The following is a 13,376-nucleotide window of genomic DNA, read 5'->3' on the forward strand; positions in this document are numbered from 1 at the left end:
CTAAGGAATGAAAGGTTTCTGTTTTCTTTTCTCTAAATGGCCTGACCCCTTATCGTTCTAAGATATAAGACTATTATTTCTACAGCGAGAGCTGAATGTGGTACGTTTTAAGAAAAAAAATGGTAGATGTAGAAAATAGTCTAGTGTGTTGGGTTAGGGTTGGCGGAGATAAAAGAAGGACTGTATTTGTATTTATTATCATGGCCCATTCATCTGTTTGTCTCAATATGTCGTAAATACCGCAATAAAAGTATAAATTGTATACTGGTGTTTAACAAAAATCTAATAATATAGTACTTTGGCTTAATAACGGGGTAAGTCTATGATTGCTCAAAATGTGATTTTATTTCATTATTTAGCAATATAATAAATTAACATGGCTTTATTTTGCTTTACATTCTGCTATAAAAGTTCACACCCGATCTAAAAACAATTTACAATTTTGCCTAGATGGTTTTTTAAAAAACTGATCTCCTTTATTAATATAAAAAATTCAGTAATGTTGCCCACATGACATAAAATGACTAATAACTACAATGATTACATTTGTATAAATAGTCTGAGGCCGAATAGAAGTTTCTCTAAAAATCACTCGTTATAGGACTTACTTGGACTACATCAATTTCTCGATTATATAATGATCTCTCCATCTCCACCGGCCCAGATAGTTCAGATCACACTGGATTTTGCTTGAGACAATATTTCCCGCAACATCACCAAAATCACATGCAAATAGTCTTCCAACAATCCAACAGAAATAAAAAGGAAAAAAAATTAAGAAGACAAATGGAAAGGTTAAGATGCTATGGCTGGTAAAGTTGGTTGATGCAATATCCAAGATATTTCCTCTTTACTATCTACTACTGGCGCCATTGAAAAAGGTTTAAGAAGATTAATATCAAGTTAAAAAAAAATTTGGATATATGTCGGATTCGAATGCAGGGCAGGTGGATTCGAACCCGGGACCTTTAACTTAGTTATGAGCGCCGTGTCGACGCCTTAACCGTTGCGGCACCGACGTCATCTTAATCATTAAAAAATTAAATAAAGTGTACTATTTAGTGACGGTTAGTTAATGATTAATTAAATTTAGGTTTATTTTAGGTATAATCAAAGTATTTGTACTCACTCAAAGTGTAGGGTGTAGCATTGAGTACAAATACTTTGATTAAACCTAAATTTTCTATATTGCGTACATCACTGTGTAATTCATTTTTACATCTTACACGTATTTGTACCCTGACAGGCAAAAAATTCCACCCAATTGATTTTTTTTTTTCATTTCTCGGTAAAAAAAAATTCTGCTCTTAATTTGCCTCATTGTTTTTATCGATAAATATTTGTGCATGCTAAGTTTGAAATTGGAAATATCTTTTTTTCAATTTTTATTTTTTAATATATAAAATATTTGATATTTTTCAATGTTTTCTTTTTACGGAATTTAAAATGTTTATTCACTCTCATTTGAATTCTGAAGCAATAAACTGTTTAATTTTTATCTTTGGTTTCTTAATTTCAATTTTAAACTTTAAAATGCCACAGTGCTGAAGATGTTGCGCGGACGGACGTTCCATCAGGTATGCGGCTATTGACATCGAAGTTCGTCACTGCGAGACTCCGTTAGACGTTTTCGAGAAATTGGGTTCTACCAAAGAAGCCCGGTTCTGGACGCCCTTAGGTAACATAACCACCGGATGACCCCCCCAATGATTTTTGACTTTGAGAATTTTGCGAAACCGGCAACTTATTGTTGTTCAATCGATTCATCAGCTCCAGCAAGACAGATGAGTGTAGATTTGCTCTACGATCTCCAGATGGGGGTAGCTTAGTGATGGTGTGGGCGGGAATTTCGATGGAGAGTCGCATAGAGTTGGTTGTTGTTCGTGGAGGATCTTTGACGACCACTCGCTATGTGGATGAAATTTTGGAAAATAATGCTTTGCCTATCCTCCATGAAATCAGCGGCAATCCTATTCTAAAGCACAATAATGCCCGTCCACTCGCATAGTACAACTTCAACAGCATACCATCAGGTTCTTATAGCCTGGCCAGCCTGTTCTCCAGACTTGAACCATATCGAATATTTCTGGGATACCCTCAAAAGACGAATAAGAGCACGTCCATCACTTCCTGATATACTCCACGATCTTGAAAGGACTCTTCGTGAAAAATGGACTAACCTCCAGGAAAAAGACATTTACAGATTGGTAGAAAGTATGCCGAGGCGTCTTCGAGATGCAATTAAGGCAAGAAGAGGAAATATGCCATATTGAAATGTTAATTAAAATTCTAAAACAAAATTAAAACGAATTTTATCTGTCGGTCTTTTTTTTTTTCATTTTTCATTTTCCTTAGCAATTTACTTTTTTTTACTTTTTTTAGACAAAGACTCAATTATTAAACGTTAAAAAACGTGAAACTTTGATTAATATATAAAAATAAATACAAATCAAGTTATATTACAAATGGGTGGAATTTTTTGCATATCAGTGTATAATTTACACAATTTTATAAATCCCAGGCCCTGAAGAAGACTAAATAAATAAATTGAGTGGCGTTACAAATGTCCATAAGTGTAAATACATAATTGCTATTAAAATTCGATTTAAACGTTAACAAATCTTATAACTTCATTTATCGATTGTCTTGAATCGATTCTTCGTCAAGCTAACTTTGCTAGTTTATAACCGCAAATGTTGTTTAGATTCCTTTGGCCACAACAGTCACGTGTTTCCGATCAGTCACCTGAAGTTTGAAAGGGTTTGAAGACATTCGCCAAAATGGACAAAATAAAGTGAGTTTCATCGTTTATTTTCATTTAACAAATCGGGCTTCGTTCAATTTTAACGATGTTATTAGTTCATGCGATAAAATCCGAGTTGGTGGAATTGCATGGTCAACATGGCCTGTTTTATTCGGTCTAAGTAAACCTCAGATATTTTAACTTTTTAAATTATAAAATTAACATTAAACAGTAAGACGCTGTCTGCCTCGGCATACTTTCTACCAATCACGAAATTTAGCATATATTTATTTTTTAGAGTGTTAGTATATCTGTATTTACAATTCCCCATAGGCCTTAGTTTTTTTTGCTGCTATTTACAATTCTATCCGGGTATCGCGCGTTTCGACCAAAGAGCCTGATAAAACAATTCGTTTCGACCAAAAAGTTCGATCTGTTTGACACAGGAAGTTTTTGAAAGGAGAAATCGTTTCGACCAAGTAACATTACCCGACCATAGTAAATATGTCAATCTATCGTGAAATAGAGAGATTCACATTACCAAATCATAAGATCATAGTGCACGATTGGAACATTTTTCCACGTAGAGTTGAAGCAAGTTTTTCTCTTTCTATCATGCGGTCAGAGAGGGGTTCGTGATTATGTTCATTGGTAACAGAAAACACTCACTCAACTTTTGTGACTTTTCATAAAATGACACTTTCAATTATTACAACAAAAAGATTTGTCACCTCCCTTCAAAGTTCTATGCTCATTCAATTTGTAGTTATTCAAATAATACAACACTTCCCTCAGGATGCCCAAGCTCAGCAAAAGTGGCTAGTGTTTTATTCAGTTGACTAGCACCTGATCTTCTTTCTACCTAACTATCTTATGGTCGAATCGATACTCAACAACTTCCTCCATTTGATGAAAGTTCAACTAATGATTATGAGATCCATTATCGATCAGAAAGATGCGCGGAGTCCGGACCGGAGCAAGTTGCATTAGAGGAAGTTAATAATGTTACACCATTTGATTTCTTCTTTCAAAAAATCTGCGATAAAAGGGTGAAGCCAATACAATTCAATTCATGAAGACTATCGCATGGAAACTGGTAGTAACAGCTGAAAGCATTGCACCATTGAGATGAAACTAGATCCATGATATTTCATGTGCTCATTTACTTTACTTCTGTTTGACATGTAAAGGTTCGAAATGAGAGTGTGACACTGGTAGTGCATGGGTTGAAAGGAGTTGTAGAATTTTCATTTTAATTCTTCGATATGACCAAGCCGGTCTGGAACCTGGGAGTCACTTCAGACTAAAGCTGCTTCTGCTTTCTCATCACATACTTTTTGAAGGATAGCCATGGGGTCAGCATCAATCCCAAATTTTGATATTCATTTACTATCTCATCACGGTGTGGCCCAAACATCCATTGTTGTGCAGCCGCCCATTGGCACCCGTTATGGAAAATCATTATTTTGAACTTTTCCAAGTTCACACAGTCTCCACTTCTTGCAGTATTGGTCAAGTAGGTCGATATTTATTTGCAAATGCCTCGGATTATTGGACGCAAATACTAGATTAGTGTAGTAATAATATTAGCAATTTAATATTAGTGTGTATTAATGTTAGTATCTTGACTCCACATTGCAACTCTTAATTTAAGTCATTGATGTATAAGTAGAAAGAACAGAAGGGGACTCAGTGGGCAGCCTTGCTTTACTCCGCATCTCACCTCCATCTTTTGAGTCATACCCTTTTCAATCCAGACTGATGCTGTCACCTTGGGAGTTCATTATAATAAGAATGCAATTGCAAGTTTCCATGTGGAACAGTTTGTTGAAGTTTATTCAGCCCTAATTGTGTTATTTACTTGGAGTACTTGGTTGACCTCATTTTCTTATACTCGTTAAAGTTGCAAACCACCTGCCATCTAAACAAGATCCTAAATCTTTCCAGCCATCAGCTTCCTAAAATAACAGACTAGAGATTATTAGACACAAATCTTATGGTTACCTCCTGGAATGCTTCAGCTCATCAATTCTACTTCAATGGCAATTTTTCTGAGGATAATCTTAAACAATAGCTGGTTTTACTTTCTAACTTGATCCAAAATATCCATCCCTCTCACACTGGCAGTTGTATGGCTTATGCCCAAAATTCTCCAGATTCTTACCAGATAAAGATCTCGTTATTAATCAATGTCTCTGCTTTTTTTTTTTTTTTTAAATAATTAGATACAAATTGTTTTCTTTTAGTTCTTTAATTCAACTATGCAAGAAACAACAGCTCCAACCTTATGCTTTTTATGCAACAAACAGGGTAAAGAAGACATTTTTCATTTTCTGGCAGAATGTCCAGTTTTATCTGAATTCAGAGTGAGACATTTAGGCTTAGGATAACGAGAGAATACCCAATCTCCACTTTATATTATCCTTATTGTAAATTTTGCTGCAGAAGCTGGAGCTGTAGGAAAAATCTGTTTGGCTTATAAGTTTGTACATTCATTTCAATTCATTTTCTTAATATTTGAACCTTTTTTTCAGTTTTTTAAATTAAACTTTAGTAAAAATTTAAAAAAAAAGCAAAAATTGCATACCTCGTTTAGCACTATGGACTTACTTTTACAATCTTTGCCTTCTTTTATTTACTGTTGCAATTATATTCCTGAACCTGAAATGTGTTTCTACTGTGCTCTTTCCTAGCAACCGCTCCATAATGCTACCTGAAATTTCAGTACTGTTTTTTCAGTCCATTATCCATGTCATGCCGTCATTAGTACTATGTATCCCATGTTTGTCTTAAGCTGATCACCAGCTTGTGATCTAAAGAAGTTTTTGTTAGCAAGCAATTTTGTTATTATATAAAAATAACATTAAAGCAACTAATTGTATTCTTATTTTAAGGGAACAAAACCTCATGACCATTCAAATCTGATCACTGGCAAATTAACAAAATGATTTTGATACTAATAATCTAATTATTCAATATTTTATTTTTTACTTACTTACTTAAATACAGCTGTAATTATATTTGGGTAGGCCAGAAAAACCAAAAAAGATCAAAAATGAAGCCAAAACGATAGCAAAACGGGAGAGTAAAAAGAAAAGGTTGAGGAAAGCAGCCCGTCTTATTCTAAGGAACTTGCCATTTAAGGTATACTGACAAACCTTTAACATTTCAACACACATATTGAAATTTATGTTACTTTCAGTGCACTGAAGACGATATCAAAAACCACTTTTCCAAATTTGGAAATATACTAGAAGTAAAGTTGTTGAAAAAAGATAATATGAACATTGGCTGTGGTTTTGTTCAGTTTGACAGAAAAAATAATGCGGCCAAAGCTCTCTTCAGAACTAGTGGGACTGATTTTATGGGTAAGTACGAGGATTATGTGCAATGTCCTATCTAGTTAGAGTCATTTTACCTTGTTTTTTTGTTTTTTTTAATTTTTTTAATTTTAGGTAGACCCGTCATCGTTGACTGGGCGTTATCCAAAGATAAATTTGAAAATGTAACTGTTAAAGAAGAGCCACAAGATGATGTGGAAACGAATGAAAATGATGTTGCAAGGGAAGGAAATTATGAAGTTGATGAACGTATTGTAAAATCAGAAGATGAAACAGACCCTGATGAAAGTCACGATTCTGGATTGGATAGAAGTGATGGGGAGGAATCAGATGATGAGGATGATGATGATGATGATGATGATGATGATGATGATGATGATGATGAAGATGAAGAAGAAGAAGAAGAAAATGAAGATGACCAACCATCGCCATTGCTTGGTAGTATGAAGTATGTACATATTCATTAACAATATATCATCTAACGTAGGACTATTCTAGGTTATAAGCTTTTATTTACATCAACTCATTTTTAAATAAAAATTTTATAATTCAATTATTGCAGTAAGCCAATAAATTGAATAGAATTAACTCCAGTCTTATAAAAATAGTAGAGACATTAATAATTCTTGCTCTTAAATAGTTTTCCGATTTATTATAATAAATACTAAAGTAATAGCTCCAAGATGTTTGGTTTTATTTGTATAAAACTTGTGTATTACATTGGTCCTTTAAAATATTTATCAATGGAGTAAAATCTGTTTCCAGGACAGAATTTAAAAGCGAGTCAAAAAAGCCTCGAGTGACTGTCGCTGACGAGAGTCATACAGTATTTGTCAAAAATCTACCATTTTCCGCTACTAACGAAGATTTGACAAAGTGTGCAGAAGAACACGGAGCCGTCAATTATGCACTGGTCTGCATGGATCGTATGACGGAACACTCTAAAGGAACAGGTTTTATACAGTTTCAGGTAAGGCACTACAAATAGATTCATTTTCAAAAGGGAAAAAATACAAATTCATTTGTCCATGAGGCAACAATATTATTTTTAAGTTCATAATTAAAGACATCAGCAAAGATCATATATGTACTACCCTGATCATATGATATAATACCCTGAGGTTGTGTTGTCTTGAAAGAGCCTATTTAAAGTTCGCATTAACTAATATGCAGGGGACTGAGATAGCCAAGTAGTCAGCGTATTAGGCTCTCAGCTCTTAGACCCTGCATTTCCCAATGGTGCCCCTCCCCTTTTTTCATGTTACCCTTCCCCCCAAAGATTACCTTTATTTTCTAGGTGAATGACATGCTATATCTATTTGTATTGACAGGAAAAATAAAGTTTGTGTATTACTTACATTCTAAAATCTTGTTTCCTTCGCTTATAAGGTTCATCGGCTTATAAGACTCACTTTTTGCTGGTCCCAAAGTGAGTTACAAGCAGTGTCCACTGTATTTGATATCAAGTTAGGACCATCTTTCCTAGGTACGATAGTTTTTTCTTGCTGTTGCTGGGCATTTGCACAGGTCATTTGGTAATTGTCACATGTTTTAAGTGGTACAGTGAAACTTCCCTTGAACAGCAAATTCTTATTCCCCGGCGGGGGGTCCTATTATTTTCTTCACATTAAAATCTTTTATAAAGTGGATACTCCCAATATCAGATGCAGACAGTGTTTTCACTATACTCAGACTCCAAAACTCCCAAAGCCGCTGTTTCCCCATATGTGTTTAGTCGTCTTTCAATATCATCCTTCGACACGAATTCCTTGAATTTGATTATGTCACTGTGCAAACATTTTCATGTACTTCTTGTCTTCTTCAGTTTGACTTTGAATTTTGACACAAAAATATCAAATACACATTTGGCACTTGAAGACAAAATTAATATAATTAAAGTGAGTAAAAGTGAAAAACTAAGTGTGCAAGACTTGGCTGTGAAGTTTATTATCACAAAGACCCAGGCCAGTCAAATTCTAAAGAGATTTTTTTTNTCTGTCAAATTGTTTTATATATATATTATCAATAAATATTATTATTATTGTTGTTGTTGGTTTAGAATGTAGAGGTTGCCAATCAAGTACTGGATGGAAAAATTCAGTTAAAGCTTAATGGTACGAGTCTAATAGCACTGAAGCCTATGACCAAAGAAGCAGTACAGAATATAAATTCAAAAAATAAAGGCCCTAAGGATAACAGAAATCTTTATTTAGTTAAAGAAGGAGGTAATTGATATAGTTATTTTGGAATTTAACCAAATATACAATACACAAAATTATTTTTAGTTATTTTGGCTGGGTCTCCTGCTGCGCATGGAGTATCAAACAGTGATATGATGAAAAGGCTTCAACTTGATAATTGGAAAAACCACAAATTGAAAAATCTCCACATGTTCGTGTCTCCCACACGCCTAGTCATTCATAATCTTCCCGGTTCGTATGATGATGCCCAACTAAAGGAACTATTTAAAAATAATTCTCCCAAGGGTTCTGTCATTACAGAAGTAAGTATTTTAAATCTTACCATCAATAAATAACATGAATATTTATATAAGAATCTAATGTCAATTGTTTTTATTTTCAGTCAAGGGTCATGAAAAATTTAAAAAACATTCAGCCTTCAGGAAAACCAAAATCAATGGGATATGGCTTTGTAACGTTTACCAAACACGAAGATGCATTATTTGCATTACGGAAAGTTAACAATAACCCTGACATATTTTTACCAGTTAAGGTAATTACTTTTTATTATTCATTTAAAAGCTTTAAAAGTGTATAACCACCATGTTCATCATCTTTACAAAATAATGTTAATCAACTCTTTCTACCATTGCCTTGTATACACTTATCAAAAAGAGTGACTTAGCCGAGGACTCAGTAGCTGTAAATGTGCATTAAGGTCTTTGCCCACTATAACGAATCATACTATGACCATAACTGTACCAATATATGCAAAGAAATATTCTTTGTACCAATATCCAAAATCGCCCATTAGACTGTTCCGTCACTGGCCAACACCGAAGCGTGCCGTGCCAACAAGTCAGTCAACAATTTGCTGGCCAAAATATGTTTTAGGTGATGGCACACTGTGTATAATATGCAACAGTGTACTACTGCAGAGCTAGCTTTTCTTTAGGTGGGATATTTTCTCTAAAGATGGTGTTTTGTTTTGGTAATATAATTTTCAGTTTTTCCCAGCAGTTCATTAAAGTCAAATGACATCATATTAAAATATTGGAGAAATTTTTCTTCATCGTCAACTAGGTGCTTATATAATATCCAATGGCAAAAAGGAGGGAAAATTTAAAAGGTGCGGTTGAGATGGGAAGTTGGTGTCCGAGTGGATCGAGGTCACGATAGCTCAGGTGGTAGAGCAGCGGCGTATCAAGCCGAAGATCGTGGGTTCGAATCCCGCTCGTGCCATTGACTTTTTTATCTCAACTAAAAACCTTAATTAATTGTAATATATTAATTGGTCAAGCAGACCACGAAATTAGTGAATATAATATCCAATATTCAACTTCAGTTTTTTGTTTTCTCAGAGATTCGTGGATGCAGTAGCGTCTCACAGTTGTTTTTCATTTTTCTTCCTCGTGCAAAATAGTGGTAATCATATCTTAGAAATTATTTCCTAACAGCCATATTTTATTTTTAAGAAAATGTGCAATACCAATAAGTTCATAATTCACAACAGTTTGTCACAGTCACAAGTTGTAGTGTTGTCTCAGTGAAGCATTTGCAAAAATGTACATGTGTGACCAGAGTAGGACTGTATAGAGACCAAACTTTTTTTTTTTTTTTTTTTTAACTCCTGTCACAGTCATGATATGATAAGTTCTAGCAGGCGCAAAGACCTTTAGACTAAATAAGACACTTATTTTTTAAATAAATGCACGCACTCCTTATTACCTTATCTTGAAATCCTATCTAACCGACTGCTGCTTCAGAGTAGGGTGCAGCAACGAGTTTCGGAACAGATAGTTACCAGGTACAAGCCAGCATACCACAAAGGAACATTCTTGGTCCCATCCTTTATACTCCTGACCTACATAATATCATCATCATCTTTGTAGACAATACCGCAATTTTGTCCTCTAACTTGAATCTTACCCAAGCTACCTCCAACATCCAAAAACACTTAGAGCTTATCAAAGACTGGTGTAAAAATTAGAGGACAACACTGAATGAGGTGAAATGTATTGATTCACATTTTTAAAAAAATCTTGCCTTCCATTGTACATCAACAACCAAGAAATTCCATTCATTTCAAATACTTAGGACCTACACCTAGACAACAGACTGACATGAATCCCCACACAAGGCTTCTAAGACATAAATCCATCTTGACCTAACTTGAACTTGAATCTAACCTTATACAAAACTTTACTGCAACCACTTTGGACATACAAATTGGAACTATGTGATTCTCCCAAGCCATCTAACATCTAGCACATCCAATCCTTCTAACCAAAAGGTCACCTTAATCAACGGCCTTGAGCTAGCACATCCAATCCTTCTAACCAAAAGGTCACCTTAATCAACGGCCTTGAGACATCTTTGCCCCTTAATCCCTCACATTGAGTGCCAGCGCTGCCATTAGTGTTAGTGCTGTGACCTCATAGAAAAAAGTTGTGTGATAACATTTATATGCTATATATATAGCTTATATGCATAGGGTACAAACAAAATACAAAGCTTAATAATAACTTAAAGATTGATGCCAATTTGTTACAATCAACTTTCTTTTCTTTTTTTTAACAGAGGCCAATTGTTGCGTTTTCAATTGAAAATAGGAAAGCATTACATGTCAAGGAAAAGCGATTAGTAAACTCCAAGCTTGCTATTTCAAAGGTAAATGAGGCTAAATCAGCAGAAACTTCTAAGGCACAAGGGCCATCGAAACAACACCATCGGAGGAAGCGGAAATCTAAAAACAAGGAAACCACTGGTCAGGCTCAACTGGCTAAAAATCCTCAGACCCAAGAGCCGGCCAAACAACAACCCCAGAAAAAGCGGAAATTGAACAGTAAGAAAACCACTAGTCAGGCTCAACCGACTGAAAATTCTCAGACCCAAGGGCTGGCCAAACAGGTGAAGCAGAAATTCAACAAGAACAAATGCCCCAATGTACAGAATGAACCAACAACTGAATTTGCGCCATTCACCGGTGTTACAGCAAAATATGGAAGTAGAAAGTTGAGATCGAAAAGGGAATTGATTGCCCAGCAGAAACAACATTTTATAAATGCAAAGAAATTTAAAAAACAGAATAAAATTTCAAGAAAGCAAAAAAGAGCTAGGAAACAAATGTCTCAATAGTTGGTATTGTTATAATTTTGTAAATAAAATGTTAAAACATTTTTATCAATGTAAGAACGAAACTGTAAAATAAATTTTATTAACTTCTAGGTTTTTGTTTTAAAAAAATTGACTAAAAATCAATGTTTTATAAATAAAGAAAATATTTTTATATTGTTATAAAATAAATCCTTTAATTAGGCTTTGGGAGCAGCCATCAAACCCAATTTAACAATAAATAATGATAACTCTGCTCAGGGATTCAGTTTTGTAGCTTCTTTAGCCAAGAGACTAGGGAGACCAAAAAAGTCAGGAATGACCAAATTATATTATATAATTTTATGTCTGAATAAAGTTCAATTTTGAAAAACGAAAACTCTTAAGTTGAAAAAACTTATATAAATACTCACTATCAAAAATGTTGAAACCTATAAATTTCAATTATTTATTTTTTGTAGTTTGTGCTACTATGTTTTATTTTATAATATTTGTTATGTGAGTGCATTACCTTTATTAGTCCCTGTTCATCAACAAATCAACATTTTTCTTGGTTCATTTTGGCATACCTTTCAGTTGGTTTTTACCTTTTGTTAACCCTCTTTATTTTCTTTACTCTATTTATATTGTTTCATCATTTTGCTTCATGTAGTGCCTTTGATGCCTTTTTTAGGCTCTAAGTCCAATCCAGTAATCACTGGAGTTCTTCGAGAGTCTCTACTTGGGTCTTTCATGTTTAAACTTTTTATAAATTATATTTCATCGTCATTAATTTTTCACTCTTGCCAGATGATCTGAAAAGGTACAAGTGTATAGAACCAATTAAAGACGAAGTAAATATTTCGGTTAACACCTTTGCAAAACATTCTCTGATGATGTTTTACAAGAAACATAAAAATTCACAGTAAGAACAGCGCAGTTTTAAGAGGCTTTCATGGATTGTGAAAGCTCAATACTGAACATTATAAAATATGACATATCTGAGGTGGTTTCAGTACATATCATTTGGTGTATTTGTGTTTTTTATTGCTTTCATATGGCATATTTGAGGAATTTTTAGTGCATATTTGAGTATATTTTTCTAGTAGTGAACCCTTGGAAATGCTCGTTGCTAGGCCTGACAGGACAGTTCACCACCTGACTGTTGCCGACATGGTCTAGTGTGAGTAGGCTAAAGGGGTGGCCTATATACCTTTAAAGGGAGGTATTCAAACTCCTTAACCATCCCTCACTAAACGACTCCTATCAATAAACACTCCCTCAATCCTATCTCCTTTCAGCATCCACTATCTCACTCCCATACACAATTTTGGGCTAGAAAGAAAACATCTACCCCAATCAAAGGTGTTGACTCAACATGTGCCGAATGACTCATTGCAGCCATGGTTAAAGGCTGTCTTGAATGAGCCTGTAATATTGGGCGACATCAGAGAGACCGTTTGGTTCCCTAACTTCATTAATTCATTCATATAAGGAAGAAACCCCAAGAAAAAAGATAACACCACTTCACAAATAAATAAAAATGGAGACAAACAACCAGACTTATCCATAGAACAAAAAAGGGAGACTATTTTCCCAAGCCCAAGAAATGAAGCAGCTGCTACCTGGGAAATCAACCCCCACACAGATGAAGCACTCTGAACCTTCAAGTAGCAGTACAGAAAAACAAAAAGATTTGAATAACACAACACGTACAGATTTTGCAATGGAGACACCTAAAAACTAGCACTACATTTACCCACAGGAGGAAGTGTTTTAGGTTGTATAATGAAACTGTAGAAGAAAATCAAGCACTGAAACCAGGCGGAATAATCAACTCCCTTGATGAACAATGACACAGGAGTGCTATAAGCACAGAACAGTGGATAATACTCTCAAAGGGCACAATACACAACACACCCCAATTAATAAATCTACATCTACTTGGCATATTTGGGGGGTTTTATAGTGTATACTGTATGGCATTTTATAGGTTTTTTTATCGCATACTATATGGCA

The 13,376-nt window shown here is 34.6% G+C and overlaps 1 protein-coding gene across 1 annotated transcript; it reads left to right on the forward strand.

The window, feature by feature from the left end:
• Window positions 1–2,691: 2,691 nt before the first annotated feature.
• Window positions 2,692–11,482, forward strand: LOC106673089 (RNA-binding protein 28). Its single transcript, XM_014405049.2, has 9 exons — window positions 2,692–2,794; window positions 5,773–5,887; window positions 5,946–6,111; window positions 6,199–6,532; window positions 6,850–7,054; window positions 8,144–8,309; window positions 8,370–8,587; window positions 8,668–8,817; window positions 10,845–11,482. The coding sequence occupies exons 1-9, from the start codon at window positions 2,781–2,783 to the stop codon at window positions 11,400–11,402; spliced, it is 1,926 nt and encodes a 641-aa protein (XP_014260535.1). The 5' UTR covers window positions 2,692–2,780; the 3' UTR covers window positions 11,403–11,482.
• The last annotated feature ends 1,894 nt before the right edge of the window (window positions 11,483–13,376 follow it).

The sequence above is a fragment of the Cimex lectularius genome, unplaced genomic scaffold (assembly GCF_000648675.2).
Source record: "Cimex lectularius strain Harlan isolate CLEC.00 unplaced genomic scaffold, Clec_2.1 scaffold4, whole genome shotgun sequence".
NCBI classification, from domain to species: domain Eukaryota; kingdom Metazoa; phylum Arthropoda; class Insecta; order Hemiptera; family Cimicidae; genus Cimex; species Cimex lectularius.